General features: G+C 41.4%; 1 protein-coding gene across 5 annotated transcripts in view; it reads left to right on the top strand.

Moving 5' to 3' along the window:
• The window catches only part of SBF2 (SET binding factor 2), a 571,331-nt gene extending 558,755 nt beyond the window's left edge, over positions 1-12,576 (top strand). For all 5 annotated transcript variants that reach the window (XM_075129406.1, XM_048852731.2, XM_048852730.2 and 2 more), the window contains 5 exons: positions 141-245; positions 2,669-2,862; positions 5,316-5,403; positions 8,993-9,124; positions 9,385-12,576. In XM_075129406.1, coding sequence (XP_074985507.1) covers positions 141-245; positions 2,669-2,862; positions 5,316-5,403; positions 8,993-9,124; positions 9,385-9,483 — 618 coding nt within the window. In that variant the 3' untranslated portion in view covers positions 9,484-12,576. The remainder of the gene's footprint in view (positions 1-140; positions 246-2,668; positions 2,863-5,315; positions 5,404-8,992; positions 9,125-9,384) is intronic.
• Positions 12,577-13,926: the final 1,350 nt, after the last annotated feature.

Genomic DNA, 13,926 nt, shown 5'->3' with positions numbered 1-13,926 from the left:
TTAAATAGTTTTATAAAATATATCCAATCCTTATCATTATCATATTTCTTTTATGGAAAGTGGAAATGGAATTTGTGTGTTCAAGATGCAACAGGCCTGAAATGTATATCCTCAGGAAAACACTTTTTTATTGATTTCAGGAAATCGAAAGACTGGAGAATAAATTAAATCAGAGCCCAGAAAGGTGGCAGCTCTTGTGGGAAAGGGTCACCGTGAATCTTAAAGATGACACAAGACAAGACAATGTAAGTGGTGGAAGGGCCCAATTGACCACCATATTTGACATTGGGAAGGAATTTTCCTGCATGTCAGATTGGCAGAGACCTTCCAGGTTTTTTGTCTTCCTCTGAAAAATGGGGTATGGGTCATTTGCAGGTTTAAATTAGAGTAAATGATGGATTCTCTGTAACTTGAAATCTTTTAATCATGATTTAAGGACTTCAATAACTCAATGAGAAGTTCTGAGTCTAATCTATTACAGGAGTGGGCAGGCAACATTCTGTGGCCTGCAATGTGCAGTAAGTCAGACTAGATGATCATGATGGTCCGTTTTGGCCTTAAAGTCTATGAGTCTAATAATAATTCAATCTCAACTATATAGACTATCTGGGAGAGTGACAAAATCACTGTATTTGTTGGAATAAAGTATTGCTTTCTAAAAAACAGAATGTGTTGTTCTAACCCATGCTACTAGCTTTGCATTGCTGCATGTGGAAAAATATGTATTCCTATGACATTTACTTCTTTTGGGTCTTGAAGTGGATTGATAAATATAGAGAAAGATAAGCATTGTAATAACACACAATGGTGTAAAATTAGATATTTATAAAGCTTCTTGGGGCCTGATCCTGCAAACATTTACACATGTGAGTAACTTTGCTTATGGGAGTAGTTCCTTGGACATCAATGGGATTATTCAGATGTGAAAATTCAGTTTTGGATCCATACATTATAATCAGGCCTTCAATACTCTGGGCCTAATCTTTTACAACAACTGGTTATTTACACTAGGTGAGGAACTGATCCTCTGTGTATTATACATTCCTGAGCACATTTTTAGGGTTTAGCAAATAATAAAAGCCAGGCCAAGCAGTGGCAAATATATTTTAGGTGGAAATGTTGAATATTTGGGTGGGAATACTGAATATAAATTGTAGATAGTTAAGCATATTATCCACCATACAAAATTTCATCTACTATAGGCCTACTTTTACTTTCAATCACCGCTTATATTTCATGTTGTGTAGCTGCTGTTCAAGAGCACAACAGAATCTGAAAATCAGGTTCTTTCTTTAGATAATGTTTAGCACATCACATTAGTATAACACTACAAAATCTTTCTCTGTAAAGATACTGTCCACCAGATTCTCAGTTTTGATTCTTAGATCTTTGGTGCAAGACGAATGGATCTCCCCCTGGTCCCAAAGTATTCCTCCCTGAGGGCAGCTAGAGCAGAAGAGAGCATAAGCCAGGCCCCCTATTTGACATCACACACGATACCCTGACTGGAATATTTATACCCTTCAGGGGACAGAAGAAAACATCCAGTAGGGGGCCTAGCTAATGCTCTACTCTGCTACTATTACTGCTCTCAGGGGAGTCAGTTCCTTAAGAGTTTCTGGCATTCTGCCCATCTTGCACGAAGAAGCTAAAACACAAAAGAGAGAATCCTGTCAGATCAGAGAGGCAGAATTACGTGTAAGCAATTTTCTTGTCTGAAAGTATTTACTTGGAGATTCAGCAAAAACAGTTAATTCTTTTAGAAAGCCAAATCTCTGAGAGCAAGTTCTTTATTTTAAATTATATTCAGAGTCGTCTCTAATGTGTGGTTTACGTGAGGTCAAAAAATTCAATAACAAAAAAGCTCCATACCTTTTGTGGTCATTTTTATCCTTACCAGGAATCCCAGGAATAAAAACAAATGTTTTAGCAAATCTTCATTTTTCAAGTACTCAGCTTCTAGCTGCTGCTAGCACTGTGATCTAAGAATTAGTCAAAACACACCAAATAAAACTGAAGGATCTATTATATCAGGGTACAATGACCTTTAAATGTAGATTTATGTAAAACTAAGTTATATTTCTAAAATAATGCAATAATCAACACAATTTGCTGTGTTAAAACTTGCAGTCCAAACTAGTACTATGCAATTAAAATTTAAACATCAGCCTCTGAACTGTTCTGACCACTTTGAGTTACCACTGTGGAGAATGATTGGAAGGAACAAACAATAGATTCTCACTAATTTGGATTAATGACTGGGAAGCTCATTACCGACTTTTCCTAATTAGCACAATTTTTTAAAAAGGTGATGGCATTATGAAATATAATGTGCTAATTTATTTTATATGGATAGGTTTTTTTTTAATATTTCACAATATGGATGTATAAGTAAATGTTCTCTAGTATATTTAGTAAAAATGCAGAAGCCTTTCTGATGAGATGAACTACAGTTCTCTGCTATGAAAACATTACATTATGGACTGTGTGGAGGGAGTTGTGAGTTTTGTGGTTGGGGCTTTTTGTTTTGCTGTAATACTATTTATAATGTATTAATTCTGGCAGTTCTACTTCTTAATTCAGCAGGTAGTCAGATTTTAGAAAATTTCTAAGTTCTAAACTTGGCTAAGCCTCTCGCTCAAACTTTGTCATTTATCTTCCTTTTTAGCCACGAAGACATCCTTCTGGCTCATCAGGGATAATGTCTACTAATCCACATTCCTATCAGAAGAGGTCTTTGCTGCATTTACCTGACAGTGGTCTGGGTGAAGAACAGAGTGCCAGCATCTCTCCCTCTAATGGAGTGGACAGACGAGCAACCACACTATACAATCAGTTCACATCGAAGAATGATGAGAATAGGTAAACTGACTAATTGCTGGGTATTACTGAAACTTCATTTTCAGTAGGGAAGTGATTTATAAGAATGCATCGCTGTTGTGTGTCATACTCCAGGGAGTCAAACAGGTGATAGAATAACGATGAATGTAGGAGAATGGGGCATATATCTGCCCTAGAAGTAAAAAGTAGAATTTTCCTAGACATGGAAAACTCTGCTGCCTTTTTACTGTTTCTTACAAAGTTTTTAATTCTACTTAGTTACTTTTTTCGTTCTTCTATCTTAAAAAATATTTTGGGTGAATTAAGTGTTCGTACAAGTGAGGAGTTAATAGCAGTGCTGAGAATCAGGGATGAAGGGAGAAGATATCACACAGACTTCCCCCTTAAGTCTGCTATCTCAGTCCTGACCTAGGCCTTCCTTGAGTGCGGACCTTTCTCCTCGTATCAAATTGTGTGACAGTTTAGTCACATGGGTAAATGGGAACTAGGGTAAGATCATCAGGGTCATTTTTTTTGTGCCTTAATCCAGGATTTGAAACTAGTTGTCCAGAGGTGGTATGGTAATGCATTAGACTACTGTACTACCTAGACAATTATTGAATAATTTAGCATTTGGTCATTAAGAAACTTTAGCCTGTAATGCACACAGTCAGAATTATCTTACTGTTAATACATAAAAACAAAACAAAGCATTTGAAATGAGGCAGCCGTAGTATCTTTAAGTCTGCTTCAGTGCCTGGACACAGTGGGAAATTATGGTGCTGATCAATGGGCCCACAGCTCTGAGCGATATATCTTCTAAGTCAGGCAACCTTGCAGAAGTCGTGTGCCAAGTCTTCATTTATTCACTTTAATTTAAGGTTTCGCGTGCCAGTAATACATTTTAATGTTTTTCAGAAGGTCTCTCTATAAGTCTATATATTATATAACTAAACTATTGTCATATGTAAAGTAAACAAGGTTTTCAAAATATTTTAGAAGCTTCATTTAAAATTAAATTAAAATGCTGATATTACGCCGCCGGCCCGCTCAGCCCGCTGCCAGCCTGGGGTTCCGTTCATCTAGGCCGGCAGCAGGCTGAGCGGGGCCGGCAGCCAGGACCCCGGTGGCAAGGGGCCGGCAGCCAGAACCCCGGGTGGCAAGGGGCCGGCAGCCAGAACCCCGGGTGGCAAGGGGCCGGCAGCCATAACCCCGGGTGGCAAGGGGCCGGCAGCCAGAACCCCGGGTGGCAAGGGGCCGGCAGCCAGAACCCCAGACCAGCAGCGGGCTGAGCAGGCCGGCGGCCGGTACCCCAGACTGGCAGCGGGCTGAGTGGCTCAGCCCACTGCCAGTCTGGGGTTCAGTCCGCCGGTTCCTGCCAGCCAGGATCCCGGCTGCTGGCTCCACTCAGCCCGCTGCCGGTCTGGGATCCCGGCCCTGCCCACATAGAGCGGGTACCTACCTTCTCCCTGGTTCGAGCCCATTCTCTTCCTCTGTCTCTGCACTGAGCACAGGGCCGGAGCTGAAGGAGCAGGTTGGGGTGCAGGGTCTGGCCAGGAGCTAGAATGAGGGAGGGGGCTCAGGGTTGGGGCAGGTTTGGGTGTGGAGTGCTTACCTGGGCAGCTCCCATTTGGTGCGAGGGATGCAGGAGCTCCCGTTTGGTGCTCAGGGTGGGGGTGGGAATATGGGGAGTGCAGAAGTCAGGGCAGGGGGCTGGGGGGTGTGAGGAGGGTGCAGGAGTCAGGGCATGGGGGGCTGGGTATGTGGAGGGGGGCTGGAGTCAGGGCAGAGGGCTGGGTGTGTGTGAGGGGGGTGCAGGAGTGTGGGACAGGGTCATGGGGGTGCTCCCTGCCCAGTGTGGCTCACAGCAGGGGGCTGGAGGAGATATGCCCTGATTCCATCCCCCCTTCCCCGCCTCCTCCCCGGAGCAGCAAGCTCGCTGGAGCTCCACTTTTCCCCCTCCCTCGCAAGGGCCATCAGCTGATCGGAGGCAGGGAGGAAGAGGAGGAGGGGCAGGAACCCAGCATGCCGGCGGGGTTGGGGGGAACTTGCCTGCCCTGCAGTAGCAGCTGGCAGAACCAAGCTTCTTCACCCTGCCCCCCTCAGGGGTGTGGGGGACGGGGACGGAGACGAATGGGCCGGGGCGGGCAGGATTTTTAATGGCACGCTGCTGCCTGCCAGGGTCCTGGCCCTGGCCCCGCTCAGCCCGCTGCCGGCCTGGGTTCGGTAGCGGCCTGAGTGGGGCCGGCAGCTGGGACCCAGCAGGCAGCAGCGTGCCATTAAAAATCAGCTCTCATGCCGTCTTTGGCACGCATGCCATAGGTTGCCGACCCCTGTTCTAAGTGTTTAAAGTTGATTTTTAATACTGTAGTAAAAGCAGTTCCTAAACAGTTATAGACCATTCTATGCCTTATGTGCCATGGTATGGAGGCTATGAAATCAACATGTACATACTAAACCTTTTTGGTGATACACATATGCTACTTCTGTTCAAGGTCTTTTGAAGGTACACTGTACAAAAGAGGAGCTTTGTTAAAAGGTTGGAAACCTCGCTGGTTTGTACTGGATGTGACAAAACACCAGGTAAAAATATTTTTAGCAAACTGGATTTTTTTGTGAATAACTTATTACAGTTTTACTTAATAAGCATATAGAAATAGTTTGACAAATAGTACAAAGTAATCATAAAATAATAGAAATGTAGGGCTGGAAGGAACCATCATCAATGCCAACCCAAGGCCACTCTGAGGCAAGACAAGTATACCTAGGATCCCCCCGGACAGGGATTTGTCTAACTTGTTCTTAAAAACCTTCAGTGACAAGGGTTCCATAACCTCTCTTGATAACCTATTCCCGTCCTTAACTGACCTTATAGTTAGAAATTATTAGTAATGATTATTTGCAAATGCAGCTATACATAGTATTTCAATACAGATATCTATCTGTGTGACTGGTATACCTTATAGTCAATGTGAAGGTAATAATTGTTTTTTAAAACAGAGAACGATCTAGTGTATAATTCTAAAGAAAGTCCATGAACTGGTGGTAGTCTAGTATTTGTTGAGTGCAAACACTGTTTGTTGCTTTATACTTTACAGAGAAAAGACAATCCCTGCGTCAAGGAGTTTGCCATTGAAAATGGCAGTATACTGGCCCACCCAGAAGCAATTTTATTAAAACTTGCTATCTTCAGAAGAGTATTAGCCTGTTGCTCAGTGTTGGGCATTAACGTAGCCTTTCTGTGTGAGACATGTGAACTCTTCAGCAGTCAAAGCAGTTTAAGAAACCGAACACTCTTTGAAATTAACAGTCCAAAAAGCCAGAAAGTATTGTCCAGCATGCAAGTAGAGATCTGAGGGATAGTTTTGGAGTTAGGAGTAGGGTTGCCAACTTTCTAACCGCACAAAACCGAACACCCTAGGCCTGCCCCACCCCTTCCCTGAGGGCCCGCCCACTACATTCCCTCTCCTATGGTGGCTCGCTCTTCCCCACCCTCACTCACTTTCATCAGGCTGGAGCAGGGGGTTGGGGTGTGGGCTCCAGGATGGGGCCAGAAATGAGGGGTTCAGGATGCAGGAAGTTGGGGTATGGGAGGGGATGAGGGCTCCGGCTCGGGGTGCAGGCTCTGGGGTGGGTCTGAGGATGCGCAAGGCATTTGGCCGTGGGAGGGAGCTGCAGATTGAGGCAGGGGGTTGGGGTGTGAGAGGGGTGAGGGCTCTGGGCTGGAGCTAGGGATGAGGGGTTCATGGTGTGGGAGGGGCCTCTGAACTGGGGCAGGAGGTTGGGGTACAGGGAGGTGAGGGCTCTGGGCTGGGGATAAGGGGTTTGGGGTACTGGAGGGGGCTCCAGGTTTGGGAGGGCTCAGAGCTGGGGCAGGGGATTGGGCCTTGGGTTTGGCAAGCGGGCTTACCTCAGGTAGCTCCCAGTCAGCAGCGCAGCGGGGCGCAGGCAGGGTACCTGCCTGCCTGTCCTGGCTCCATGCTGCACCCCAGAAGTGGCCAGCAGGTCCGTCTCCTAGGCAGGGTGGAGCATGAGGCTGGGAACCGGCCAACAGGAGTGCTGAGCTGGTGCTTAGGCAGCACACGGAGCCTGTGGCTCCCCCGCCTAGGAGCCGGACCTGCCAGCCGCTTCCAGTGCGCCAGCAGCCCCCCAGTACAGGTAGGGACTAGCCTGCCTTAGCTCCGCAGCACCAGCGACCAGACTTTTAACGGAGCTGCCGGGGTCCCTTTTCAACTGGGTGTTCCGGTCGAAAACCGGACACCTGGTCGCTCTAGTTGAGAGCAAAGTTAATTGAATCATCCCTGTCCAAACTGTAGTAGTCATTATACATTCCAAGCATTCATTTTATGACTCGTTCATTTGTTCCTGGAGCACTTCTCTTTCATATTTATTTTCATGAAGCCTATCCTATGCAGATAAATTGGAGTCCAGTATACATGGTAGATTTATCAATCCGGATTGCCCTAATACAAAGTTCCATTAACCTATTATCAATGTTTATAATGCAATAATCCACATATAACTTCACTGGAATTTTTTCGCCGAAATATCTTCAGATCGTGAGAACCAAGAGTGAAATCCTGGCCCCACTGAAGTGAATGGGAGTTTTGTCATTGATTTCAGTGAAGCCAAGATTTCCCCCACAAAGTTTATTTCTAAAGTCCTCTGGAATTCCAGTTTCTTTATATAATAGCCATTTCAGACAGACGTATATGGGAGGAAACCTTTTGTCTGTCTTTACTGTTTTCAGTACATTGAGTAGCATGACCATTCATGTGTATACTAACAAATTAGTGCACAGGAGGTAAGCACAGAAAATCTGTTTACTGCTTTAAACATTGTACCCTGCTTGCAATGCACACCCAAATCAGTGATGGCACTTATGGCCTAATGAACTTTAAAGAATTTTGGTCATTATCACACAAGCCCTTACTCATGCGAATAGACGTTATTTACATAAATTGCCTCAGGGGTGCATAACTAAGGACTAGCTTTTAAATAGCCAGTAGGGCCTTGTCCACAGAAGAAAATTGTGATAGAAAATGCTAACTAACAGGTTTTAATTAACACAGTGTTAAACACTATTTTATCCTGAGTGTGAATAAGGATAGTCATCTTTAAAAATGTTAATTAATTGTGATTAAAACTGGTGTCCCTCCATGCACAAGATGACAGATACTTTCTGGGAGAAAGTACAAGGTGTTCCTCTTTAATATTTTAATTGTTTCTGTAACATTATTCATTAATGGTAGACATATAAGCAATATGGGACAGGCAACAGAAGGAAACAGATCTGATTTGGAAGGACTCCATTTTCCCTTTCCTTTGTTAGAAGGGTTTGTCTTTACTTCTTGCATCCAGTGTGCAAGGGTGGGATGTTGTTTTTAATATGCAAATACCAGATTTTCTTTTGTGGAACTGTTAGAATACTGAAAGCAATTTAGTGGAGTGGTTATCATTGAAACCACAGTGTCTTTGTAGAAAAGCTGCATTAAACCACTAAATATAGTATAGGAAAATGTCAGTTTTATATGTAATCTATAATTACCTAAATTATACCTGAATTTTTGCTGATCACTTTCAATTTAAAATACAGGAAATAAAAATTTTGTTAACTCTTTAGTGCAAAACATGTTAGTTTCCAAGCAATGGATGGGGGAATATTGTGTCAGGAAAGCCTGAATCCTCACATCAGAGTCATTCTCTGGGGAAGCTTCACACTTGTCCCACAGTGCAAAGCTGCCATAAAGGCAGCAAATCTGGCCACTTGAGGATTCCCCCAATTTGGACAATCACAAGATGGCATACTGCTACTGTAGGAACTCCTTTGCCAATTCCAAAATTCCCAATATAAGCTGTCGCTTGGACATGCCTACTGCCTGGTGATGCCAGCTGTTACACTGTCCATTTGTAGTCATAAGCAGTTTGCTCAGTTTATAGCAGATCTCAGGCTTTTGCAAGTGGCTCCTCAGAACCAGCCTAACATCCAGAGCCCCACAATGAGGGCACACAAAGGAGACTTAAAAGCACTTTTTGTTCACCCTCAAAACCCCAAAAGCTGTGCCAGGCACAGAAAGGATGAGCACAAGGATCTGGCCCCAAACAGTGCATTTGTCTACGTATTGGTTTATATATTGCATTTTGTTGGTTTGTTTTCCCTTTTGTGTTCTAGCTGAGATATTATGACTCTGGTGAGGACACAAGCTGTAAGGGACACATTGATCTTGCAGAAGTCGAAACAGTGATTCCTGCATCTCCAACAATTGGCGCACCGAAGCATGCTAGTGAAAAAGCATTTTTTGATGTAAGTATACTTATTCTTTGCTGGCCTTCATTAGAGATTTTTCTTCCTTTGTTGTGTTCTTCCTATCACAGCCATTTCTGCTGGATGGTCACTTGCGAGATTTCAAGTTAACTAACCAGTGATCCACACTCTCAACCCAGAGTGAAAATTCAGAACATGAGTATATTCAAGCAAAATTAAATGCTTCAGATATCAAAGCTTAAAAGAAAGTTTGCAACTTCCTCAGCTGTATCTTATACACTTTTATTTTCATTTTGCAGCTGAAGACAAGTAAACGTGTATATAATTTCTGTGCCCAAGATGCACAGAGCGCACAGCAATGGATGGATAGGATCCAGAGCTGTATTTCAGATGCATAACAGAGAATACCATTCCACTGCCAACTGCAGAAAAGAAATGCTTTCAGCACTTCATGTTACAAGAAGATACGTTCTGGAATGCTATTCCAGAACAAGCACCCTTCCTTTCATTTCAGTCATAAATACTTATTATATGCTGAACCATCTTCTCTGTTTAAGTATTATAACCACTATACCTACTCCTTTTCTCCCGCTAGGAGGACTTTTCAAATTAGTAATCTGTTTAGCCTGAAATATAACTCTTTTCAATATGATTCCTAGCTAAATGAGCCTGCTGTACACACTGAAATATGCTACCATCTAATACTGTTTTTCTAATCAGAGTTGCATCAGAAAAACTGTTGAGCTTGAATTGTGGACATTTTTCCTCAAATAGTGTTCTGTTTTCACCTAATTTTAATATTAAAACAAAATGGTCCAAATTTTCAAGCTAGTTGTGTATCTGGAAGAACATTTCTACAGTTTCTAAGAAAAGTTTAGGTTTGTGAATTTAGTGACATGCATAACAGATTGGCAGATGACACTTAATATTTTTAAAGACCAAAAAAAAGTTTTCTTCTCAAATCTACTAGCTGCTCTCTAACTTCTTGCTCTAAATAATGCTTCTGCAGTTTTACTGTTAACGTACGGTATTTCAAGTTCCCACTGTTTAGCTAAAGAATATGCTTTTGGGGGATTCTATTTCCCCATTATAATAGGATAATGGAAAGAAAACTGGCTGATAAGAAGAAGAAACTGGTCACAAATTAAGATGTTTATAGGAGAAAAATCTCTGAGTATGAAAAGTTGTATATGTTTGTTTATTTATGTTCTGTTCTGCTCACTGTAAAGTAAAAAATAACAAACACAATGATAAATGCACTAAACAATAAAGCAAACACTTGCACTGAAATCATTGAAATGCAGACATTTTGAGGGACAGAGGCAAGTTATTTATAGCACAACAATGCTAGCTGGATAACCTTTACAGATACTAAATATGTACATAATTTGATTTGATACTTTAAACACATAAATTGGAAGACTGTTTTAGATTTTTACATTTTAGTAACATTGTGTTTGTTCATCTTAAAATCTTTGAGGAATATTTTTGGGTTATTTTTATATATAGCCCAAAATTACTAGAGGTTTTAATTGCTACAGTTTGACATGGAGTGGAGTCTTTAGATAAAAAACATTGTGAGGTTTTTTTAATGTTAATATGTTAAATATCCAACTAATATTTCAAAGAGTTTGTATATATGATTTGGTATTTTCTGATTTTTTTCCAGACATTCTGCTTATAATTGTTAATATCAGACTAACCTAACTGACTTCATTTATAGGATTTTCAATTATTAAATAGTTTTCCCCTTTTTTAAACCACTTTTCATTTTTTTGACTAAATAATATTCAATTTCACACTGCACACAGAATAGGAAATGCAGCTGTTTTAATACATATGGAATTTTTTTTAAAGGAATGAAGGATTTTTTTTAGCATTTTCAATTGATAAATCTCCACCTGTGAAAATGGTGTTTGCACATTTGTATTTTTCTGTGTATATGAAGTACTTTTATATGTACTTTGTAAAATACTGATCCCACTGTTTTTAAGGTTATTTGAAAATGTACACAACATCTTATTTTGTAACTAGGTTATTTTATGTATGTTACATGACTTATGTATGCTAACCATCTTGTAATAAATACACATCTTTTTTAAAAAATCCTTCCTTTACTGTGAAAGATTATATCGGTATAGTGCAATATCCACAGAATAAAGATCTTATTATATCTTGTACCATAACACAAAATCTCAAATTATCTGGTATTAAAATGAGTGGGTTTTTGTGTATACTTGTCTATATTCCTATACAAAAAATGCACATTGAGAAACCTTAGCTAAAAGTTAAACATCAGTAATAATGCTATAAACTGAGGAAATTTGAATTTAAAGCAACAGTATCATCCATAATTCAGTCTCAATTTACATACCCTTTCCCAGAGACCAAACACATAATTATTGCACTTAGATATTAAATAATAGGTGTAAAGAAACCAGAACCTTCACTGCACAGTTTCTCAGCACAACTCTGCCATATGCCAAAGCCATACATCTTACTTACACAATTTTATATTTAAATGAACTAGTTTATAAGCAATTAAAAGGTCAATTGAAAATGTGCATCTGAATTTTGTCCTTGTTTACTGGCTGTGTATGTATTTGTGCAGGAGTTGGACTGAAAAGGAGTGTTATAGAGGTGAGCAGTCAGTGACTCTAGTTGGGTATTGTGAAGCTTGGGTAGTAAGGTTTGTAAATTGAGTTTGGTATGGCTATTATGGTTTCTTAAAGTGTTGATCTCAGGTTTTAGCATCTGCATTGATGGAAAATGCACTTAACTCAAAAAATTCTAAATAAAACACTAAGTATAAATGTCAAAGTTTAATGTTGGATGTGGATAAAGGGGAGGGCATGAAGGGTGGTAGGCATGGGAGCGTAGAAGAGGCAGGGTCAATGGGTGTTGGTTGATGGGACAGTGGCCATGAGGTTGTTGGCCTCAGCAAGAGTCAAGAAAGAGAGGAGTTGGGGCTGAGGGCAGGGTAGATATGGTGGTGTTCATGAAGCATAAGATTTGGGAGGTATGGAGCTGGTAGAGGATAGCAATAGAGATGAGTAGGGAAAAGGGAGTGTTGAGCCAGAGTGACACAGGCTATGGAAGCCTCTCCCCATCGTGGGCAGAACTTCCCTTTGCAGAGGGAATCCCTGACTATTCTGTGGGGACTCCCAGCACAGAGAAACCTACCCAGGCAGGAGGGGAGTTCACAGCACTTTCCTATGGAAGAGCACCTCCTCTGTCATACACCGTTAGTACTCCCCTGCTACGAACCGTAAGAACCCTGTCCATTGGAGAAGGGAGACATATTATCAAGGGTCATATTTAAAGTGCAGGGGGTAGCTTGCCCTCACTTCTTCTCTACTGACACCATCTCACATAACAAATGATAGGGTGACTTTCTTTTTGAAAAAAAGATGTTTAGAATATGTGAACATTGATACTTGAATGTCATATTACCAATGTCATATTTTGGTCCAATAAAAGATATTACCACATCCACCTTGTCTCTCTCATATTACTAACCTCTCCTTCATATCCAAAACACAATGGGGGTTGGAGGCTACGGTTATAGAAACCTTCAGTAATAAAAATAAGCAGTCCCATGTTATGGTACTTAAGAATTATAATCCATAATTGGAATCCCAAACTTCTGGGTCAGTACTTATGTAATAAAAATATAAACAACTATCAGATGCAGGGCCAGATGTTCAAAATCTGGCATCACAATCTGCACTCCTAATTGTTTGTGTCTGATACTTTAACAACACCACACAAATCTTGTGATTCTGTCCAAATATGGTTCTCTTGCCTTTTCCTCTTGCAATGTCTCTGGACTCTGTGTAAGTAACTGAGCCATCTCTCTCATTTTTCACATCCATGATCATCCAAATATTTGGCTGTTTATGATCACCCTGAGGTTGCTTTCAAGAATCAGGCTGCTCACATGGATGCATCAGTTCCCCAGATAATGCTAAAGTTCATGTTGAGTATCACTATGGCACCTGCTTTCTGGCTTGTTGCCAGTGTGATGTTGGTTACTTCCAGAATTTTGGCCACTGTGTGAGCCAGAGTCTAACGTGATGTCCATGTTCTCATGCAGCACATTATTGTTTTGTTTGTGTGCTGCATTTCTTCCTTAATTCAACAGCCAAATGAAGACACTCCAAAGTAACAATTTCTTCTTCCTAATTCCTTTCTATGTTTGACTTTCCAAGATGATAGAATATTGGTATACATGTGGCTTAAACAGGAATATGTCTTCATGTTTGATTTCAGACAGTACAGAAACCAATCACTCTCCTTTACTTTGGGTGCTAGTCCTGGGCATGACGTTAAACTCTGCTGCCTTGAGGATACTTCTTGGTTGAAGAAGGGCTAAGGTATCTCACCCCAACAGAAAAGGCACTCACGCTGAAGCGATAAGCAGTTAGCAATTCTATTTAGGTTGCTCTCTGGCAGAAGCTATCACCTCTGTGTCACTGAACGTCCAGACTCGCCCTGGGCTTTGGATTCTGGCTCAGTGGTTTAAAGGGGGGGGATGTCAGATCTATGGCAGCTGCTCCTCCATAACTTTGCCTGGGCATATACACTGAAGATCTTGGCACGATGGTTGCAGGGATCCAAGAAAGGCATAGGGGTAGGGGGCAGCTACTCTGTGCGCAGTAGAGAAGGATTTGGTGCTTTCATCCACGTTTGCAGATTGAACAGGAAGTCATTGAAATGTTTTCCAGTAAATGAATGTGAAAGGAATAAAATGCAATTAAAAATGGAGCATTTCCCTTTAACATTAATTTTGTTACTGTTTTTCAGCAAACCATGGTTCTGCCTTCCCGCTATTTTACTTT

The sequence above is a fragment of the Caretta caretta genome, chromosome 6 (assembly GCF_965140235.1).
Source record: "Caretta caretta isolate rCarCar2 chromosome 6, rCarCar1.hap1, whole genome shotgun sequence".
NCBI lineage: Eukaryota > Metazoa > Chordata > Testudines > Cheloniidae > Caretta > Caretta caretta.
Note: the sequence above shows the minus strand (reverse complement) of the source record. Positions and strands in the feature narration are given on the sequence as shown.